The sequence below is a fragment of the Amphibalanus amphitrite genome, unplaced genomic scaffold (assembly GCF_019059575.1).
Source record: "Amphibalanus amphitrite isolate SeventyFive unplaced genomic scaffold, NRLGWU_Aamphi_draft 000213F_arrow, whole genome shotgun sequence".
Taxonomy (NCBI): Eukaryota; Metazoa; Arthropoda; class Thecostraca; order Balanomorpha; family Balanidae; genus Amphibalanus; species Amphibalanus amphitrite.
Genome location: NW_024881708.1, coordinates 203,166 through 219,654, shown reverse-complemented (window position 1 = coordinate 219,654; position 16,489 = coordinate 203,166). Strand labels below are relative to the sequence as shown.

Genomic DNA, 16,489 nt, shown 5'->3' with positions numbered 1-16,489 from the left:
CCGTGCATAAACGGTTTTAACGCACGACGTGGATGGATTGAAGCACGAGTGCGTTAATGCACGAGTGAAACGAGTGGTGGTGCTAACTTGCTATTGGTGCCCTCCTTGCAGAATTCAAGGGGGGCACGGTGCCCCGGTACCCGTTCCGCCGCCTATGCCTCAGACCTTGGCCGTACCTCCGACCTCGGCCGGAGTAAGATGCCGGAGCTAGCCAAGGAAAACCAACGGCCCAGACATTTTTTTGCTGGCTGGGAAGTATGTATGGCCAGGATTACTAGGTAGCATTGAATGACGCGAAGGGCCACGTACCGACCGACCTCTATTCCCCTGACCTGGCCTCAATCCTCACCCGTATTGGCCTTTTGGTACAGCATCTCACGCATCTCACGTACTTACCTATGCAGCGCATCAGCGTCAGCCCCCCTCCCCCCCCCCCCCCACACACACACTGTTCGGCCCTTGACAGGGCTATATGTATATAGTTTCGTGGGATTGAGAAATGCAAGTGTAGCCCGTAACAATTATATCTATTTTCAGGCCCTAGGTTCAAGGTTGTAGGTTGACCTTCCAGGTCAATATTTAGGTCACTGACGCGAATGCCCCTTGTTGGTGAGTGGTGACTTGCATCCAATTCAAATTGCGATGAGCGGGCAAGGGACCGTCCGATGAGCGCAAAAATGTACACCCCTAAACATACATCTGCAATACCGAATACGGAAACAATTTTTTTGGGGGTGGGTGGGGAATATCCCAGGTCCAGATCCATTCCCCACGACCCCTCTCTAGCCTCAAGCAGAGCAGGGGGGCCCCATGAATGGGCGGCTATAAATAACGATATTCCGCCGCCACCTCACGCACATTCCTATAGGCAAATAGTTTATATCTAATTAAACGTAAAAATCGGCACAAAAAAAACGGTCACCTTGCACACTAAGTAACACTCAAACTCAACATTCGGCATCTGCAACGTTTACAACCCAACAAACTGCAGCACAGCAAAGCAAAATAATTGTTCCTGGCCAGTTTCCATAGCAACCAATAGCAATCTATTGTAAAACTTGTTTTAGAATAAATATTTGTGGAAATAAATAAATACTCAAAGTTTATGGTTGAATCACGAATTAATATCTTTTAGTTTTCATTAAAAAGATCTATGAATATATTTATAAATATCTTTGAAGATAATTTTGCTACGTTACATGCGCAGTGGTGACAAAAAGAAAGCTGAAAAAATATTTGTTGTATTCAATCATTTGAGGTGTTTATGCTCTTATTTGTATTCTTAAACCCATTCACTGTCAACCTAGGAGGAAAAGAAAAGCCAAGGACCATTGACATTTGACCTATAGAACTGGTCAATGCCAAGGACTCTCTACAACAGGACGTTATAAAAGGTAACAGGTAATCTGAATCCATCATCAGCTATGGGATAGATAGGTTTTAAAAGAAAGTGTCCATTGTAGCAACAGTGTAACTATATATTAGGTTATGTCAGGGTATACCATTAGGCTAAGTTTTTATTTATTCTGGTTGAAAACAGCCATGCAAAGATTTGTTCGGATAGTGGCAGAAATTGACATTGTCCTGGATTCGGGTTTGTGTTTGATCCTGTGTGGACTGTGGCATAGCTCTGTGCTGCATGTCATACCCCCAGGCCAGACTGTAACCCCATGTCATACCCCCAGGCCAGACTCCGCTAGCGTGATTCAGGCATGCAGTTACAAATCTCAGGTGTGCAAGGCACAGTGCAGGCTTACAAATAAAGTCAAATTAAGTTGTGCCTTAAAATAAAGCCTTAATACATAGGCATGCAAATTAAGGTCATCAGTTTAATTTTTAGTTTTAAATCAAAGAAGAGTGATGTTTGAACTAATTCATTTTGTAATTAACTTTGGAACCTTTCATAATCAAACTCCGGTATTAGTAGAGCAGACGTCACACAAAGGTTTTCCAACCAAGGAGAGGCGCTATGCCTGGAGGTACTTCTTTCTAACAAAACCTAAACAAACCTAACCTAATCTGACCTAACCTAACCTACAACCTACAACCTACAAACCTACAACCTAAAAACCTACAACCTACAACATACAACCTACAAACCTACCCTACAACCTACAAACCTACCCTACAACCTACAAACCTACAGCGCCTCTCCTTGGTTGGGAAACCTTCGTGTGATGTCTGCTCTACCAATGCCCAAACTCCTGCAGAGATTGTCTATGCTTGTACTGGGCATGTAAGTGTTAACCTACTAGCCAGCCAGTTGCATGATGCATCCCTACTACTAGCCAGGCATGCACTCCCATAAAACTGGACACACCTCGGGTGTGTACCTACACTGCAAATGCCATGTTTTGCAGTCTGTCCCCTAGGTGACAGCAGCCACTTCTTTTCAGACTTTTCTTTTCAGATTTGCTATTTGCAGGGAATGCATTTTCTGATTGCCCTCTATTCCTCTTATTAACCAGATTATCATATGTACAATAATATTGTGTTCAGTAGAACTAGATAGTGTCAACATTTTTGTGCAGTCTTAGTCAAGCTCCTTCTTTGAACAAAAGCTTGTTCCAAACAATCAGCAGCAAGGTATGCATTGATGCCCAAATATGGTCATAAAGAATTATTTTTTGGTGCCTCCATTTTTTATTATTGTTCCAGAAGCCTAGTTTGCCCAACTGGCTTTGTGCAGAATATTATGTCTAAGTTGAATGTGTGGCACTTCTGGATTGTTGATTTGTTTCAAAGAATGTGCATAATGTGATAGGGTATAAATAGGTATGGTATGACAATTAGTAGCATGCCACTGAGAGTAATCATAAAAGTACAGCTAAATCCAGTCCTCTCCAATAATGGAAGATGATGCTAGCTGTGTTTTCCACTGTTGTCTTCTCCAGAACCAATATAAAGTAGCAGTGGATACATTGAATAGAGTATCACTATCATGTCTTTTGAAATGCACCTCTGCGGCTGGATTAACTTGTGTAGAAATTGCTGTGCATGTATGCTTCAGTATGCCTCGCTTAGGCTCCTCTCGATCGCGATCGCGACGAAATTTTCAGTACTCTTGCGTTAATCAAGTTTACACCTACCCTGAAAATTGTATAACCCTGACCCAAATGACCTTTGACCTGTGACCTACTTTTCGAGACCATGTTTGTCCGGAATCGCGATTCGGCGTATGTCGGCTCGCATTAGCAGCGCGTTTGCAGTCTTTTCGTGGTTTAAAGCGTTCAAACATTTGATATGATGTCGCCCCCATGCATTAGGGTGGGTGTCAAGGTCACCTGAAGGTCAGGTCAGGTCTTTGACCTTAATTGACCTCGGTTCACTTTTTCGAGTTTTACATGTTTCTAGACCAGTTTTTCGAGCTGAATTCGAATTTAGCAACCATATGAACGCTTACGAAGTAGTTTTGGTGCCTTTGTAACATGTTACGAAGCTGTCAGAGGCGGTTGACACTTACTACGAATACCCGGCAGGACCCCTACTGGTTGGCCTGACCTGACCTGGCCTAAATGAATGAATACATCATCTGCGATCAAAACTAGCATGCTATTCGTGATTAGCACCCCGAAAAACTCCATAGCAGTCACACTTAACGACGTTCTAACAGGTCCCGATTTTCCGGACTTTTGGGTCATTGACCTGGCTTTAAAGGTCAACCAATGACCTAGGACCTTAAAATTGGGTATCATCGGCTTCCTCTCGTCACGGGCAACACGCTCGTTTTTTTCCGCGAAGCTCTAGCTCGATCAGGGGCCAAATGGCAAGGGGGGTCTAACTGAGTAGTAAAGTAATCTTGGTCCAACGGACCGCCCCCCCCCCCTTATACGTTCGCGGCTGGAAAAAAAACACCAATACGGGCGAGGGTTAATATAGGTAGGTTAGGAAGGTAATAAAAAATGCTGATAAAAACGGCGATCGAACAGCGTTCAGGTTTTTACTATGGTAAAAGATGCACGCCACGAAACTTTGTGCAGCTTAGGTATCATACATCAATTTTGCATCGTTTATTCAATTTGACAATTCGACCCAAGTTCACTCATGGCCACGTCACCAGGTCAAGCTAAGTAAAAAAAAAATGTGATCACTTTATTTCTACTACTTATCTTCTAGATCTTCGAAAATCAGTGAAGTTCATAAGGATGTCAATGCCAACAAATGGTTTATCTCGTTTTTTTTATCTGTGACCTAGGTTCAGGTCAGATGTGTGACCTCACTTTAATAAGGCAATGGGAAAAGTACAGATGCTTCCTGCTTTGAACAAACAGGTCAAAACCACAAGGTATTTACAGAAACATGATCATACCACCAATATGCGTTTGGAAGGGCGCACCTGATTGTCAACGGTCACTCGAAAAGTCATAAAAGGTCGCAAGCAGTTTTTCGGCAATAACTTGATAGAGGCGTAGTACGGCCATGGAATCATCTGGAATGAGTTCAGGTCATCAATGCTGATCGATGGATATGCATAATGACCTTTTCCGGTCAGGTTATGACCTTGACCTGAGGTCAGATTTTGAAGTTGATTTTTTTTGTCAACTTATGGTTCGTTTGATGCGTCTTGACAATATGAACATGATGATGACAAAATAAATGTGATTCAATATTTGACGCCAGTTATTGCTAAAATTGTTGGAAAAACTGTTTCGTCCGAATCCGTCTATTTTTTTTTTTTTGTATTTGCCCTCTGTGGTCCAAATCGTTGACCTGAGGCCTCTTGCACCAAACTACCTAGCCAGGTAAAATCGAAAAACCGGTTCCAGAATAAGCTTATCTAACGGTGGTAAATTTGCTTGCAATAGCCCAATAAATACATAATCCTACAGGTGCTTGCTAAATTTTGCACGCAAATTGTTACATTTGAGACCTGGACTGGGTATACGATGCAAAATAGTCCAAGCATTGGTGCAAGAGAATTTTGGTGCAAGAGGCCTCTGATGTCAAATCTGAAAAGATTTCAACGAAAGGTTTTTGAAAGAGCTATCGAATGCGCCTCCACGAGGCTCTTTAACTCTTTTGTGTCACGAGTTTTACGCCGATTTGTGCAAAAAGTCACAATCGGGATTTTTGTTGACATTTTTATCTTTGGTGACCTTCAATGACCTCAGCGATAACCAGGCATCATTCGGTGTAGGTATATATTTTAGCGATGATCATATATCAATTCAATATCATTTGAGAGGTTCTGATGAAGCACAGTCAACCCATATTCCCTAATACATGTGCAAAATGTGAGTCATTTATTTGAGCTCTGAATAAGTAAAGCCGAAATAAATTCCTGGCTCCTGCGGTTCATTTTGTTCTACTTAATTCATTCACGCATCCAATGTATGCCTACGATGTGCAATATGCCGCGAGTACCTATATGTTTTATGCCTGAAACAGACTCTTTCCGCAGTCAGGAAATCGCATGCGAGAGCCTATTCAAATACATGGAAGCACGCTCGCATCAATCGCACGCACCTCCCGGATGCGATTAATGCGGGAAATATTATAATGTATTTGAATAGGCTCTCGCATGCGATTTCCTGAACGCCGAAAGAGTCTGTTTCAGCCTTTACCCACTGAAATCGTTACTTTATTTGCTTTTTTATGTTTTGCAAAGCTGCCCCAATTTAGGAATTTGTTTAGCAGCATACAAATATTGTAGGTAAATAAACGATTATGTACACTGCTCAACAACTAAGGTCCAAGGTAGGCTCAAAATGGTTCAAAATACCTGCCTACAAACATCGTTATGACGTTTCCTCTGCCCGGAGTATCATTGTACAGCGCCACACGTTTTTGTTGTCCCAACGATTTGGGAAATTTTTACCGAGACATTTCGCTTTTAAATTATGAGCCAAAATCTCTAGTTGAACCTTCATTTTGTAATGTTTATGTTTGTTATTAAATTCTAGTTAACGGCGAAATTATCCTGTAAACTTTGCAGTACGCCGGTCAGTTCCCGTCAAACCGTTCAGGCCAAATTCATAGTATCAGTTTAGCGCGGCAACTTCAGTGTCTTTGGCTTCGGTCACATGCGTCGCGTTTGAGTCAGTTGAGCCGCCCACTTTTGCTGCTTCCTGTGGTTGCCCGTCCCGCACTCGGGGCATGGGACAGGCGGTGTCCTGTCCGGCCGTGGTGCCGGTGCCGCCGGAGCCACTCCGGCCCAACATAATCGGCTCCTGGGCGTACGACACGGTCGGCACCCGGATGGTGAGGATTCTCTGCGTGGTGATTGCCACGTTCGCCGCCGACCAGGAGAGCCTGGCCAAGGAGGTGGGCGCGTTCGGCCGCGAGTCGATGGAGATGATCCAGTCGGATCTGGAGGCGCTGCTGGAGTCTCTCACCTCGAACGGTTTTCTGACGCGGCTGACGGGCGAGGCGGAGGACGTGCCGTCGTGGAACGCCGTGCTGGACTCCGCCTGCGTGGACGGCGTGCTGCCGCGCTGGCACGACGGAGACTGGCTCTACGTCGAGTGCTTTATGTACCGCAAGCTGTACGACATCCTTGACTCGAGCGGTGTCATCAGGGATTATGACTACTTCCACCCGGCGAAGAAGGAGAGTTTCGAGCAGTCGGTGGCGGTCGCGCGTGACCTGGCCGCCTCGCTGCTCGAGACAGTGTCCGGCGTGGCCAAGCTGTCCAAGTCGCAGCTCCGCGTGCCCTTCATGGAGTTCCTTTTGATCAGCCTTTGGGGCAACAAATGCGACCTCACGATGGGCGGCATGTCGATGAAAACGTCACCCCTGGCGCAGCTTTCCGAGCTGGCTAAGTACTTGCTGTCGGACCGCCACAAGGACATATTCGCGTATCTGCACAAACTGCAGCAGAGCGGCAAAGTGACACGCATCGACTTTATCTGCGACAACGCCGGCTTCGAGCTGTTCTCCGACCTGTGCTTGGCCGACTTTCTAAGCGCCTCCGGCCTGGCGCAGCGGATCACATTCCACGTGAAGGCGTTCCCGTGGTTCGTCTCGGATACCACGCGCTGTGACGTCTCGTGGCTGCTTGAGCGGCTGAAGGGTGACGCCGAGAGCGGGCCGCTGCAGGAGCTGGCCGCCCGCTGGAGGAAGCAGCTCTCCACCGGCCACTGGGAGATGGCCGAGTCGCCCTTCTGGCAGTCGCCCTTCCCGTTCCGTATGATGCGCCAGGAGTGTCCGCCGCTGTACTGGCGCCTCCAGGGAGCTGACCTGCTGCTCAGCAAGGGCGACCTCAACTACCGGAAGCTGATTGGAAACCGTCCTTGGCCGGTGAACACCCCCCTCTGCCGTGCCGCCGAGGGGTTCAGCCCGGCGCCGCTGGCTGCGCTGCGCGTCCTCAAGGCCGACTGCGTGGCCGGCATCGACATCAAACGGGCCAAACAGGCGGCCGAGCTCGACCCCAAATGGATGACCTCGGGCAGCTTTGCGGTGATTCAGTTCTGCCGGCACGCCACGGTGCTGGACAAGATTTGACGCTCATAATGTGATGGGAATGTGCTGAACACAATTTCTGAAGACGCCTGAAGCTGAGGTCGCGGTAGAAAGTGGCTAAAGCTGACAGCTCTGACAGGCTGTGCTGGGAAATGGAAAGAAGCGTTGAGTTTGCTTGATCATTCTGTCGAACTACGAGCTAAATTCGTACGCTTATTGAGCTGGTCGTTCAGTGCAGGTCGTGGTTTTCTATAGATCATTTATAGATCATCGGTCAGGTTTGCTCCTTTTTGTCGTTCGATTTATGCGGACATTACACTGGTTGTGTTTAGTTTGGTTTATTGGTTGATAATCTTACTGAGTTGATAGAAGCGCGGATTTTGATTCTAAATTTCCTGGTAGTGTATGATCCAATCTCATTAACCTGCTCAACTAATGTGTGCTGAAATAAACACATTTAATGTTATTTACCCGACCGTTAGTATCTGTCTTTGGTTTGACATGGCGTGATGCCGCAAGAACGGCAAACATCTGCGCACAAATCACGGCTCGCTGAGCAGATTTGTCCCTACTCCCGACTACCCCATGTGTATTGTGTTGACCTCAAAGATAAAACACGCACTGTGTCTCATCTCATCTCATCTATCCCCCCATTTCGCTGGTCATTAACCATGCCCTCCTCTCCTCCCACAGGTGTCTCATTCAGCACAGTATGCTAGCTCGTTCTGCGGTGTCACTTCTGCGGTCGGCTAGTTCGGCCGCCTGCCGCCACGCGGCGCCACTGAGCACCTCGGCGCCGCGGTGTGAGATTCGTAAGCTGGCCCGTCTGCGGGTGGTGGACAACAGTCAGATCGGGAAGGAGGCGATGGCTGAGGGCCGACCGCCGCGCGTCATCCACGTCTACAACAAACGAGCCGTGGCCACCGTCGGTGAGTCGGGGGAGGGATGAGGGGTAGGGGGCCAGGGTGATGTCTAGGGGAGGGGATGGTTGAGGTACCGCTAGAGGGTGGTGAGTTGGGTTACTGCCGTGGAATGGCTGTTTGGAGCTCTGCCGAGGGATGACTGGTGATTGCGATGAAATATGTTGTAGCATCTGCTAGATATTATTGTCCGTGAGCTTTTCCCATCAATCTTTCTCGTCTCCTCGTTTTCACAGTCTCCCGCTTAGGTTTGTATTCATACTTTTCCTTCCATCCCCATCCGTACCCTTCAGTCCCGGTCCCAAATTCCAGCTCCACCTTTCACCTTTCTGACTCTCCCGTCCGTCCCACAGGTGACAAGGTCCTGATGGCGATCCGCGGTCAGAAGCGGAAGGGGCTCCTGGTGGGCTGCGTCAAGACCCAGCACCCCATGTCGATGATACCCAAGTTCGACACCAATAATGTGGTACTCATTGACGACGCCGGCACTCCGCTGGGCACGAGGATCCACGTGCCCATTCCGAATGTGATTCGGGAGAGGTTGCAGCGAATGAGTCACAAGAAGTCGGGAGATTTCACCAAGATCCTCTCGCTTGCGACACGGTTTGTCTAGCGGTGCTGGGAAGGGTAGGAACGGGGTGGGATGGGGAGTGGAAGTGAGTGACTGAGTGGAGGAGTTGGGTAGAGCAGTGGTGTCGATGAGTTTATTACATGTAATACAGTGACTTTATGTAGCTCCTCGTGTCTGGCGGGAGAATTCACGTCATTTTGGGAGAGACTGAAGCTTTTATTATTGGTGCAGTGTGCACAAGCTGGAATTCGTTTACATTATCCGTAACTGCAAAACAAGACTCGATCACTGAATTTCTGAATCTGTGAAATATTTTACACTGCCTCTTGGCAGTTGTTTTCAATAATTGTCATCTCCTAGTTTATTTACAGAACTTGATGCCTTAGGATGCAAACATTTACAACAAAAACACATGCAACGGTTGGTGGGCGTAAAACAGTCTCCTATCAGCGTAGAGTAGACCCGTTTGATCGCAGGCAATTAGAAGAACAACACCAATGCCGTATAACAAATCAGATAACAGTATCCGATGGTGACAGCAAAAGGAACTTATTTCGGTTCATCCAAATTTGATACACCAACATCCATAGCACACTGCATTGTTACTCTCATCAGTTTTCCTTTTGCATCGGTCGCTGCGGCGAAGTCCTCACTTATGCGCTTTTGTACGCATTTTTCCGTCTTCTAAGGCCTCATCTTTGCTCGTCTGGAGTCTCTGTCTCCTCCAGGGCCGTGTCTGGGTCGTGTATGTCTTGGTAAGCGTCCCCCGCGCCGTCCTCCGCCTCCACGTGTGTGTGGACCTCCGCCTGGTCGTCCACGGTGGACGCTGTGGACGCGGTGGACGCCGGTGTGGGCGGCTGTATGTGGACCTGGACGGCCGGCTCGGGGTCCTCGTGTCGCACGTCCTCACTGCTGTGGCTCAGACACTGCCCAGTGGAAAGAAGCATTGTGGTTACTCACGGATCCTCAATATGTCTAAAGGGCTATGTGCTTATAAGCTATGTTATGGCAAGAGGCTATCGGAAGGCTACGGTTATTTGAACAGCTACATAGTGCGAATTATTAAACTCCTCCACTTAGCTCGGATAAACATTTTTCCAAGCTGCAAACACCTCATACATCAGAAATATTGGGCCAAAACTAACCAAACTTGTTAAGCACAAACTTGCACTTTTCCTCCCGTCTACTCTATTTATCTTTTCAGCAGCACTTACCTGCGCCTTTGTCGTCTCCTGTTGCTCCCTTCTGCGGGGCAGAGTGTGTGAATCCGCTGGCTGCACGGACCGGCCCCTCAGCTGGGTCACCACCGGAGGGGGCACTGGTAGGGACCGACACCGGTGGACTGGGGTCCGGTGCGTACCCCGCACCGCCTGCAGGGTCCCACCGCGTCCCCCCGGCCACCGACCGACCGCATCCTCTGAGGGTCCGCGCTGGACGGGGGACGGACGAAGAGAGCTGCTCCTGTGGAGCGGATCCCTCTCAGCGACTGTGTGCTCCGGGGGCTGGGGGGTGCGGCTCCGCTCCCGGTGCCCCCTCTCCGGCGGCTGAGGGGTGCGGCTGCGACTGGTCCTGTGTCCTGGATAGTGCGCCAGTCCCGGGTCGTCGCAGCTCAGCCGGCGTGGCGGAGGGGGCGGCGGATGAGGCGAGCGCCGCCGCTGCACTTCTGTGGGACGGGACAGTAGACCGAGTAACGCGAACTGCTGTATGAGCAAGGTTATTTCCTTAGATTGATATCTTTGTTTGTTTGTTTGTTTTGTTGGGTTAGGCCCTTTCGGTCCAATTTGACCATTTCAGAGCCGAAAGGATGATAGGAATTAGGGGGAGACATTGGTCTGGGCAGGCACCTTAGTGAGTCGCCGGGGCTGAGCCCGTCCAGAGGACAGGCCACCCAGCCCCAAAGCACTCACTGCACCCGGCTACGGGGTGCGCTCCCTCGGGAGCAGCGGTGCCGCTCCAAGGGAGCAGCCCGCATGAGATAAAGTTGCCTGTCCAGCCCGGAGGGGGGTTGCGGCGTGGAGGAGAAGGATTTCAGTATCCTGAGGATAGAAGCACGGAACGGTGTGTGTAAGAGCAATTTAATTGGCTTAAATAGACATCTGAAGCTTTTGGCTACTTATCTTAGCACAACCATCAAAAGTTCCCTGATAATTAGGTAAGGCTGGTTAACCATTTCCAAGAGTTTCGGTCGATGCAAGTAGGCGAGCCACAGCCTCGCATGTCTTCAGCGATCCCACCTGCATATATGGGCTGCTGCTGCTGCGCAGAGGAGCGCTGTCTGAGCAGCTCCGGCCGGTCGGGAGAGCTGCGGCACGAGCCCACGTCGCTTATCGGCGTACAGTGACATCTGACGTGCACGGACACAATCACTAGTGCGACGACGGCTAGCAGCGCGAAGATGGCGCCACCCAGAACCCAGGAGTTCACCGAGAACTCGCCGCTCTCTGAAAATGTTGGAAATAAAGTTTGATGGTCAAACACATATTATTATTCCCCAATCCCCAGATTATTATTTCAATACATTCAAACTATACGTAAAGAAGTCATTGCTTTCTAACAATACCTACAAAATATAGGCAGTGGGCTACACTTTCAGGAGTAGGTATAGGCACTTCAAAGTCCGTCCTCCGTCACGAGGCTATGGCATCCGGAGGCATCACCGACGGAGGAGCAGGCGCGTTCATTGAGAGACCTGACGGCGAGGTGACAGAGCTCCGCATCGCCGACGCCGCCGGTCGCCTCTGCTCCAGTTACAGAGCGGGGATGATCGCGCTCCAAGCGGCCGCCGACTATCTAGTAGACAACCCCGCACACGAGGAGGACCCCATCATCTTCTGCACTGACTCCATGGCGGCGCTCGCGCACCTCCGCGAGGGACCGACGGCGCAGACGACACTGCTCGGAATCCAAATCTGGAGAGCCCTTCGCTCTCTGGCCTCTTCAGGACGAGCCATACACCTACAATGGGTCCCCTCGCACTGCGGGATCCATGGAAACGAGAGGGCAGACACCCTGGCGGGGGAGGCCTCCGCCCTGGACCAGAACTAAGCCACGCCACTGGACACCAAGACGATCCAGAGAGCAGCGGCAAGGCTGGCGCGCGCGAGGACCATAGCAGCCTGGCCCGACGGCTGGTACCGACAGCTGCAGAGCCCCGTCTCCCCCCACCCGCCGATCCCGGGGGTCCTCACAATATCTACACCGAATCGGCAAGAAACCTTCCAATGCCTGCGCCGGGTGCGAAAACAAAAGGTGCCCCGCGGCCCGGTGCGAGCTCTGCCGCAAAGAGGCGGATACCCCGGCACACGTGCTGATGCGGTGCCCCGCCCTGATGAACAGCCGATTTCGTGTGTTCGGAACGATCCACCCGACCCACGAGGACCTGCGCAGCAACGACGAGGTGGTGACCCTGGGGGCCGCCTTCATCTCCCTCCAGAGCCGACTGGCTACGCCCTAAGGCTGAAGGGAGCAGTCCAGTGTTCGCCACGGGCCCCAAAATCCCCAGCCCAGCCCGGCCCGGGCCCATGGGTTCAGAGCCCGGCCCAGCCCGTAGCCCGCTCTTGGCAAAATGTCCAAGCCCAGCCCGGCCCGGCCCGTCAAAAATAGCAATCTAGTTATTGTCTTAGTCTATTGCTATAATAAGCATGATTGATTACACTATTTTGAGAACAATTCATATTGCATGAATATTAACATGACAATCATGACTCCCTTCTTTTCAATGAATATAATCATTTCAAGTACCTATGGCACAAATTTTAACAGTAACAGCAAACACCTCAGTCAATTAGGTCATGATTACACACCTATAAAAAGTTAACATGATTATATTAACCACATTCTATGAGTAAAGTTATCTTGCAAGCTGATGTGTGTGAACATTTTCATGCATAATTGGTGACTAATGCATACTTGAAGGAAGTATTTGCAACTTACTCTATACTTCCCAGCACTTACCAGCAGAAAAAAAAGCTTGACTTATGGGCATTGATGAATCTGTCTCATGTCTGGGATTGACCTTGCTGTTAAATTCACTCCATTGATGCTGCAATATCAAAAGCCTGAGAAAGCATACAGAATAGGTGACACTAGCTTTAGCACTGTCTTCCAAAAAAGAGAAAATCCATCCATTTATCAGCAAAACTGATTTAATCTATTTTCAATTCATGCCCACGTGTCAACCGAATCTCTGTAGACAACTATCTGCTGCTTTCCTTGCTATTTTATGTTAGGATCTTTTCAAGATATGGATATCGCTAGCAGCGTAAGCAGGAAACATGGTAAGTTTGAAATGTCATTGGGTACTTTTGCGACTTTTACGCATCATCATCATCAATTGAAAATGAGCGAACACTTCTTGATTGTCGCAGCTGCGGCAGGTAGCGATTCTGACCAATTGTATAATAAAACATATATAATCAAGTTCTTATTTTGTTTTTCGTTTGAGTTTTCAGACTTCGTGATCTAGGTTTTATTTTCTATTTGTTTCATTTTGTTTTTCAGCTTGATACTTACTTAGAAAACGTATTTATTTGATATACTGTTGTGTATACGAGTAGTAAAGTAATCTTGGTGTATACTACCACCTATAGATGCCGCCACATAAACATATTGCCATGGGCGCCATGATCGTAAATTTTGTTGAGAAGGTTCTGGGTTGTTGTTGTGATTTATTTTGACAAATTTATGGACATTTAACCCTATTAGTGGCAGGCTCCTGGCTACCCCATATTAGTGGCAGGGGGGGGCTGTTTACGACCCCCCCTTGATATCTCGAGATCTAACGGGCCGATTTTCAAAATTCAAACGGCATTCGATTTGGCTCAACGAGATCTACATTTCTAAAAAAAAAAAATTAAAAAATGTCAATAGGGGGGTAGAGGGGGGTAAAAAAGGGCAAATTGCAGATACATTTTAGACTGTTTATCACGGCCAGGTTTCTGAACCAATCTTAACGCAACTTTTGCCGATCGATAGAGAATGAACCAGGAATTCACATGGATCCTAAAAATATGCATTTTCAAAAATCATAGGCGGATACAGATCATTGAGATTGGGGGTACACAAAAAGTATAGTAAATAAGGTTTTTGTTGGTACTGTTTCTAAAAAGGGTGGCAATGGTCTTGTTATGTTACAATTTTCTTATGAGAGAACGACTAAAATTGTATTGGTCATGCATAGGCGGTGTCAGGGCACCTATGTTGGGAGGTAAAAAATAACCCCGCTTTTTGGACGCCTGGATCCGCCTATTATAGCAAAAACGTGTCAAAAGAGGATGCACAATAACTTTGTATATGTTATCACATGATACCTTTCATTCACTGTTCGTAAAACTGGTGCAGCATCGTGATCTTCGCCCAAATGACTCGCTTCACGAATAGGACCCCCCAATTCCCAGTGCTCTGGAGCCGCCCCTGGTAAAGTTATGAACTTGAAATTTTCAGGGAATGTGCCCAATTTAGTTTTAGGAAAAGTCAGAAAATTTCAGCATCGTAGCTTCAGCGGTTTCGGAGATATTCCCGAAAAACCTGAGGGGTGGATAAAAACAACCCCCCCTGCCACTAATAGGGTTAAGGAAGCTTTCATCGCGAAATACTCTGTAGAATTCCTCGTTACTTACAGTGTGTTTCGTGAGTATCCTTTTAAGGTTCTGTTCGTTAAAAAGCCGTCGGTGAAGGAAAAAAGACTGTGTTGGAATTGTCTCACTATCGCCATATATAAGTATTAAACTTAATGTAGCCCTGTAGCCCATCATTGTTGAGTGGCTTCTTAGTTTTTGGAGTTGTAGTGCTAAGTAAGTTATTCTGATAACTACATTTTAACTTTTATTATCAAACTAATGATGCTAGAGATTCTCTGATCTTTTTGGTTGCGGAATTTTTATGAAAACCCTCCTATGTGTGACATGATGTGATATTGGATAATTCTCAAGATTCCCAAAATTCAATATGAAGTAGGTTTTCTTTCACATTGCTTAAATTTGGTTTAGTTTTAGTATTTTCCCAGTGGGTTTTGTTTGCATCAGTTTCCAAATTTTCTTAAATTGACATTAGTCGCAAAACCCATAGTCCACAAAGCTCTTGGCCCGGCCCGTCCATAGCCCGTTAACTAATGATATTTGGGGGCCCAGCCCAGCCCGTAGCCCAGCCCGGCCCATGGCCCGTTGGGCTGGCCCGGCCCGTGGCGAACACTGGAAGGGAGAGAACGACAACAACAACAACAACCACAACAGGCTATGGGTCTCTCCATGGCCTCCTCTATCGAAGACCCAAGGGAGAGCTGTCACACCCGCTTGGGTCCGTTATTTGTTACTGTGTAAGTGTTATTTAAATTGCATAACATATATATTAGCATAACATCACGCCGACCGCCGCCCCTATGACGCCCATGGCTCCGCCTGGCGGGAGACTGCAGCGCGGTGTTAGCCGCACGGCGGGGTGGTAGGCTGTGCCGCAGTACACGCGCGGCGCCGGTACAGTCTAACCACCCGCTGCTGCCTGAGAAACGGCTGCGGGGAGTGAATATTTGGTTCCGAGCTGTGTGTTGCATCGATGGTCATCGGTCAAATATTATACCAACAACTAATTAATTGTTCAGATTATCAGATTGCTAAGTTTCGTCACAAGTAGCAGCGAAGACACTTCAGTAGTGCTTCGCTGGACGCTGGTACTTTGCTAAGACGCTCAACCAAATAATTACCACATTCCTGCCTTTGTTTCCGGTAACCTTTCTGCATTTTTTCTCTGAGGTTCACGAACCAACTGTTTTATCCGTTGAGCGGCAGATAAAGCACGCACCGTCTGTGTGGGGGCCGACGCTGGGCTGCGGGCGGAACTGAAGGCTCGTCGTCTCGCTCCGACCTGCCGGCGACTCGGCTGTGACCTCTGCCCTGTACTGACCGGGCGGCAGGGAACTCACAGGGACGCTGAAAACAGAAAACAACCCTCTCGAGGTCAGCGATATGCTTACGATATTGATACATGTACCGAATGATAGAAGTCATTAGACATTAACACTCGTGTATGGATTGCTAAATACGGCATATCACATGAGTTGTACACTGATAGAAAGACGCATTTTGTAACATTTTCTTGTAGTGATGAATCTCGAACGTTTTTTTTTTCGGACAGGCGACTTACATAAAGTGCGGCTGGTTTTCTGTCCAGTTCCCGACTATCTTTTCGTCAGGTCCGTACAGCCAGAGGGTGTACCAGTTGGCCATTCCTCCATCGGGTCCTGGTATGCAACTGATGACAGCCTCTGACAGTGACACAGTGCAGTTGTGCACGGGATCAGGCCGTTCTGAAAAGACAGGTCCGCCTTCAAAATAGCTTCAGCTCACCGACTGTTACTTGGGGCGCTGAATATCCGGGAGACGTCCATCAGCATTACCTTCAATTGTCAGTATCATACTGGCAACAGCCAATGGCTGCATTTGGGTAAAAAACTGACGACTTTATCGAAATGCTATTGAAATAACTCCATGTTTTGGGAAGAAAGCATCCTTTCCGACCCGTTTTTCTTCCTTATAATCTATCATAACACGGCACAATCATGCCACAAACCACTCGACTTCGTGGCACTTCCATCCACCCGGCC

At 48.2% G+C, this 16,489-nt stretch overlaps 3 protein-coding genes across 3 annotated transcripts in view; 2 read left to right on the top strand and 1 right to left on the bottom strand.

Moving 5' to 3' along the window:
• The first annotated feature begins 1,274 nt into the window (after positions 1-1,274).
• On the top strand, positions 1,275-8,967 carry LOC122385261 (39S ribosomal protein L14, mitochondrial-like). Its single transcript, XM_043373402.1, has 3 exons — positions 1,275-1,394; positions 8,095-8,330; positions 8,675-8,967. The coding sequence occupies exons 2-3, from the start codon at positions 8,114-8,116 to the stop codon at positions 8,932-8,934; spliced, it is 477 nt and encodes a 158-aa protein (XP_043229337.1). The 5' UTR covers positions 1,275-1,394; positions 8,095-8,113; the 3' UTR covers positions 8,935-8,967.
• LOC122385263 (damage-control phosphatase ARMT1-like) lies at positions 6,097-7,016 on the top strand. The gene is made up of 2 exons (XM_043373404.1): positions 6,097-6,979; positions 7,012-7,016. Exons 1-2 carry the CDS (start codon positions 6,097-6,099, stop codon positions 7,014-7,016), a joined length of 888 nt encoding a protein of 295 aa, XP_043229339.1.
• Positions 8,968-9,238: 271 nt separating the features above from the next.
• Positions 9,239-16,489, bottom strand: part of LOC122385286 (neural cell adhesion molecule 2-like) — a 30,352-nt gene continuing 23,101 nt past the window's right edge. Inside the window, exons 12-16 of the mRNA XM_043373431.1 lie at positions 16,030-16,192; positions 15,688-15,815; positions 11,127-11,333; positions 10,107-10,555; positions 9,239-9,818 (exon numbers count right to left, since the gene is read on the bottom strand). Coding sequence (XP_043229366.1) covers positions 9,585-9,818; positions 10,107-10,555; positions 11,127-11,333; positions 15,688-15,815; positions 16,030-16,192 — 1,181 coding nt within the window. The 3' untranslated portion in view covers positions 9,239-9,584. The remainder of the gene's footprint in view (positions 9,819-10,106; positions 10,556-11,126; positions 11,334-15,687; positions 15,816-16,029; positions 16,193-16,489) is intronic.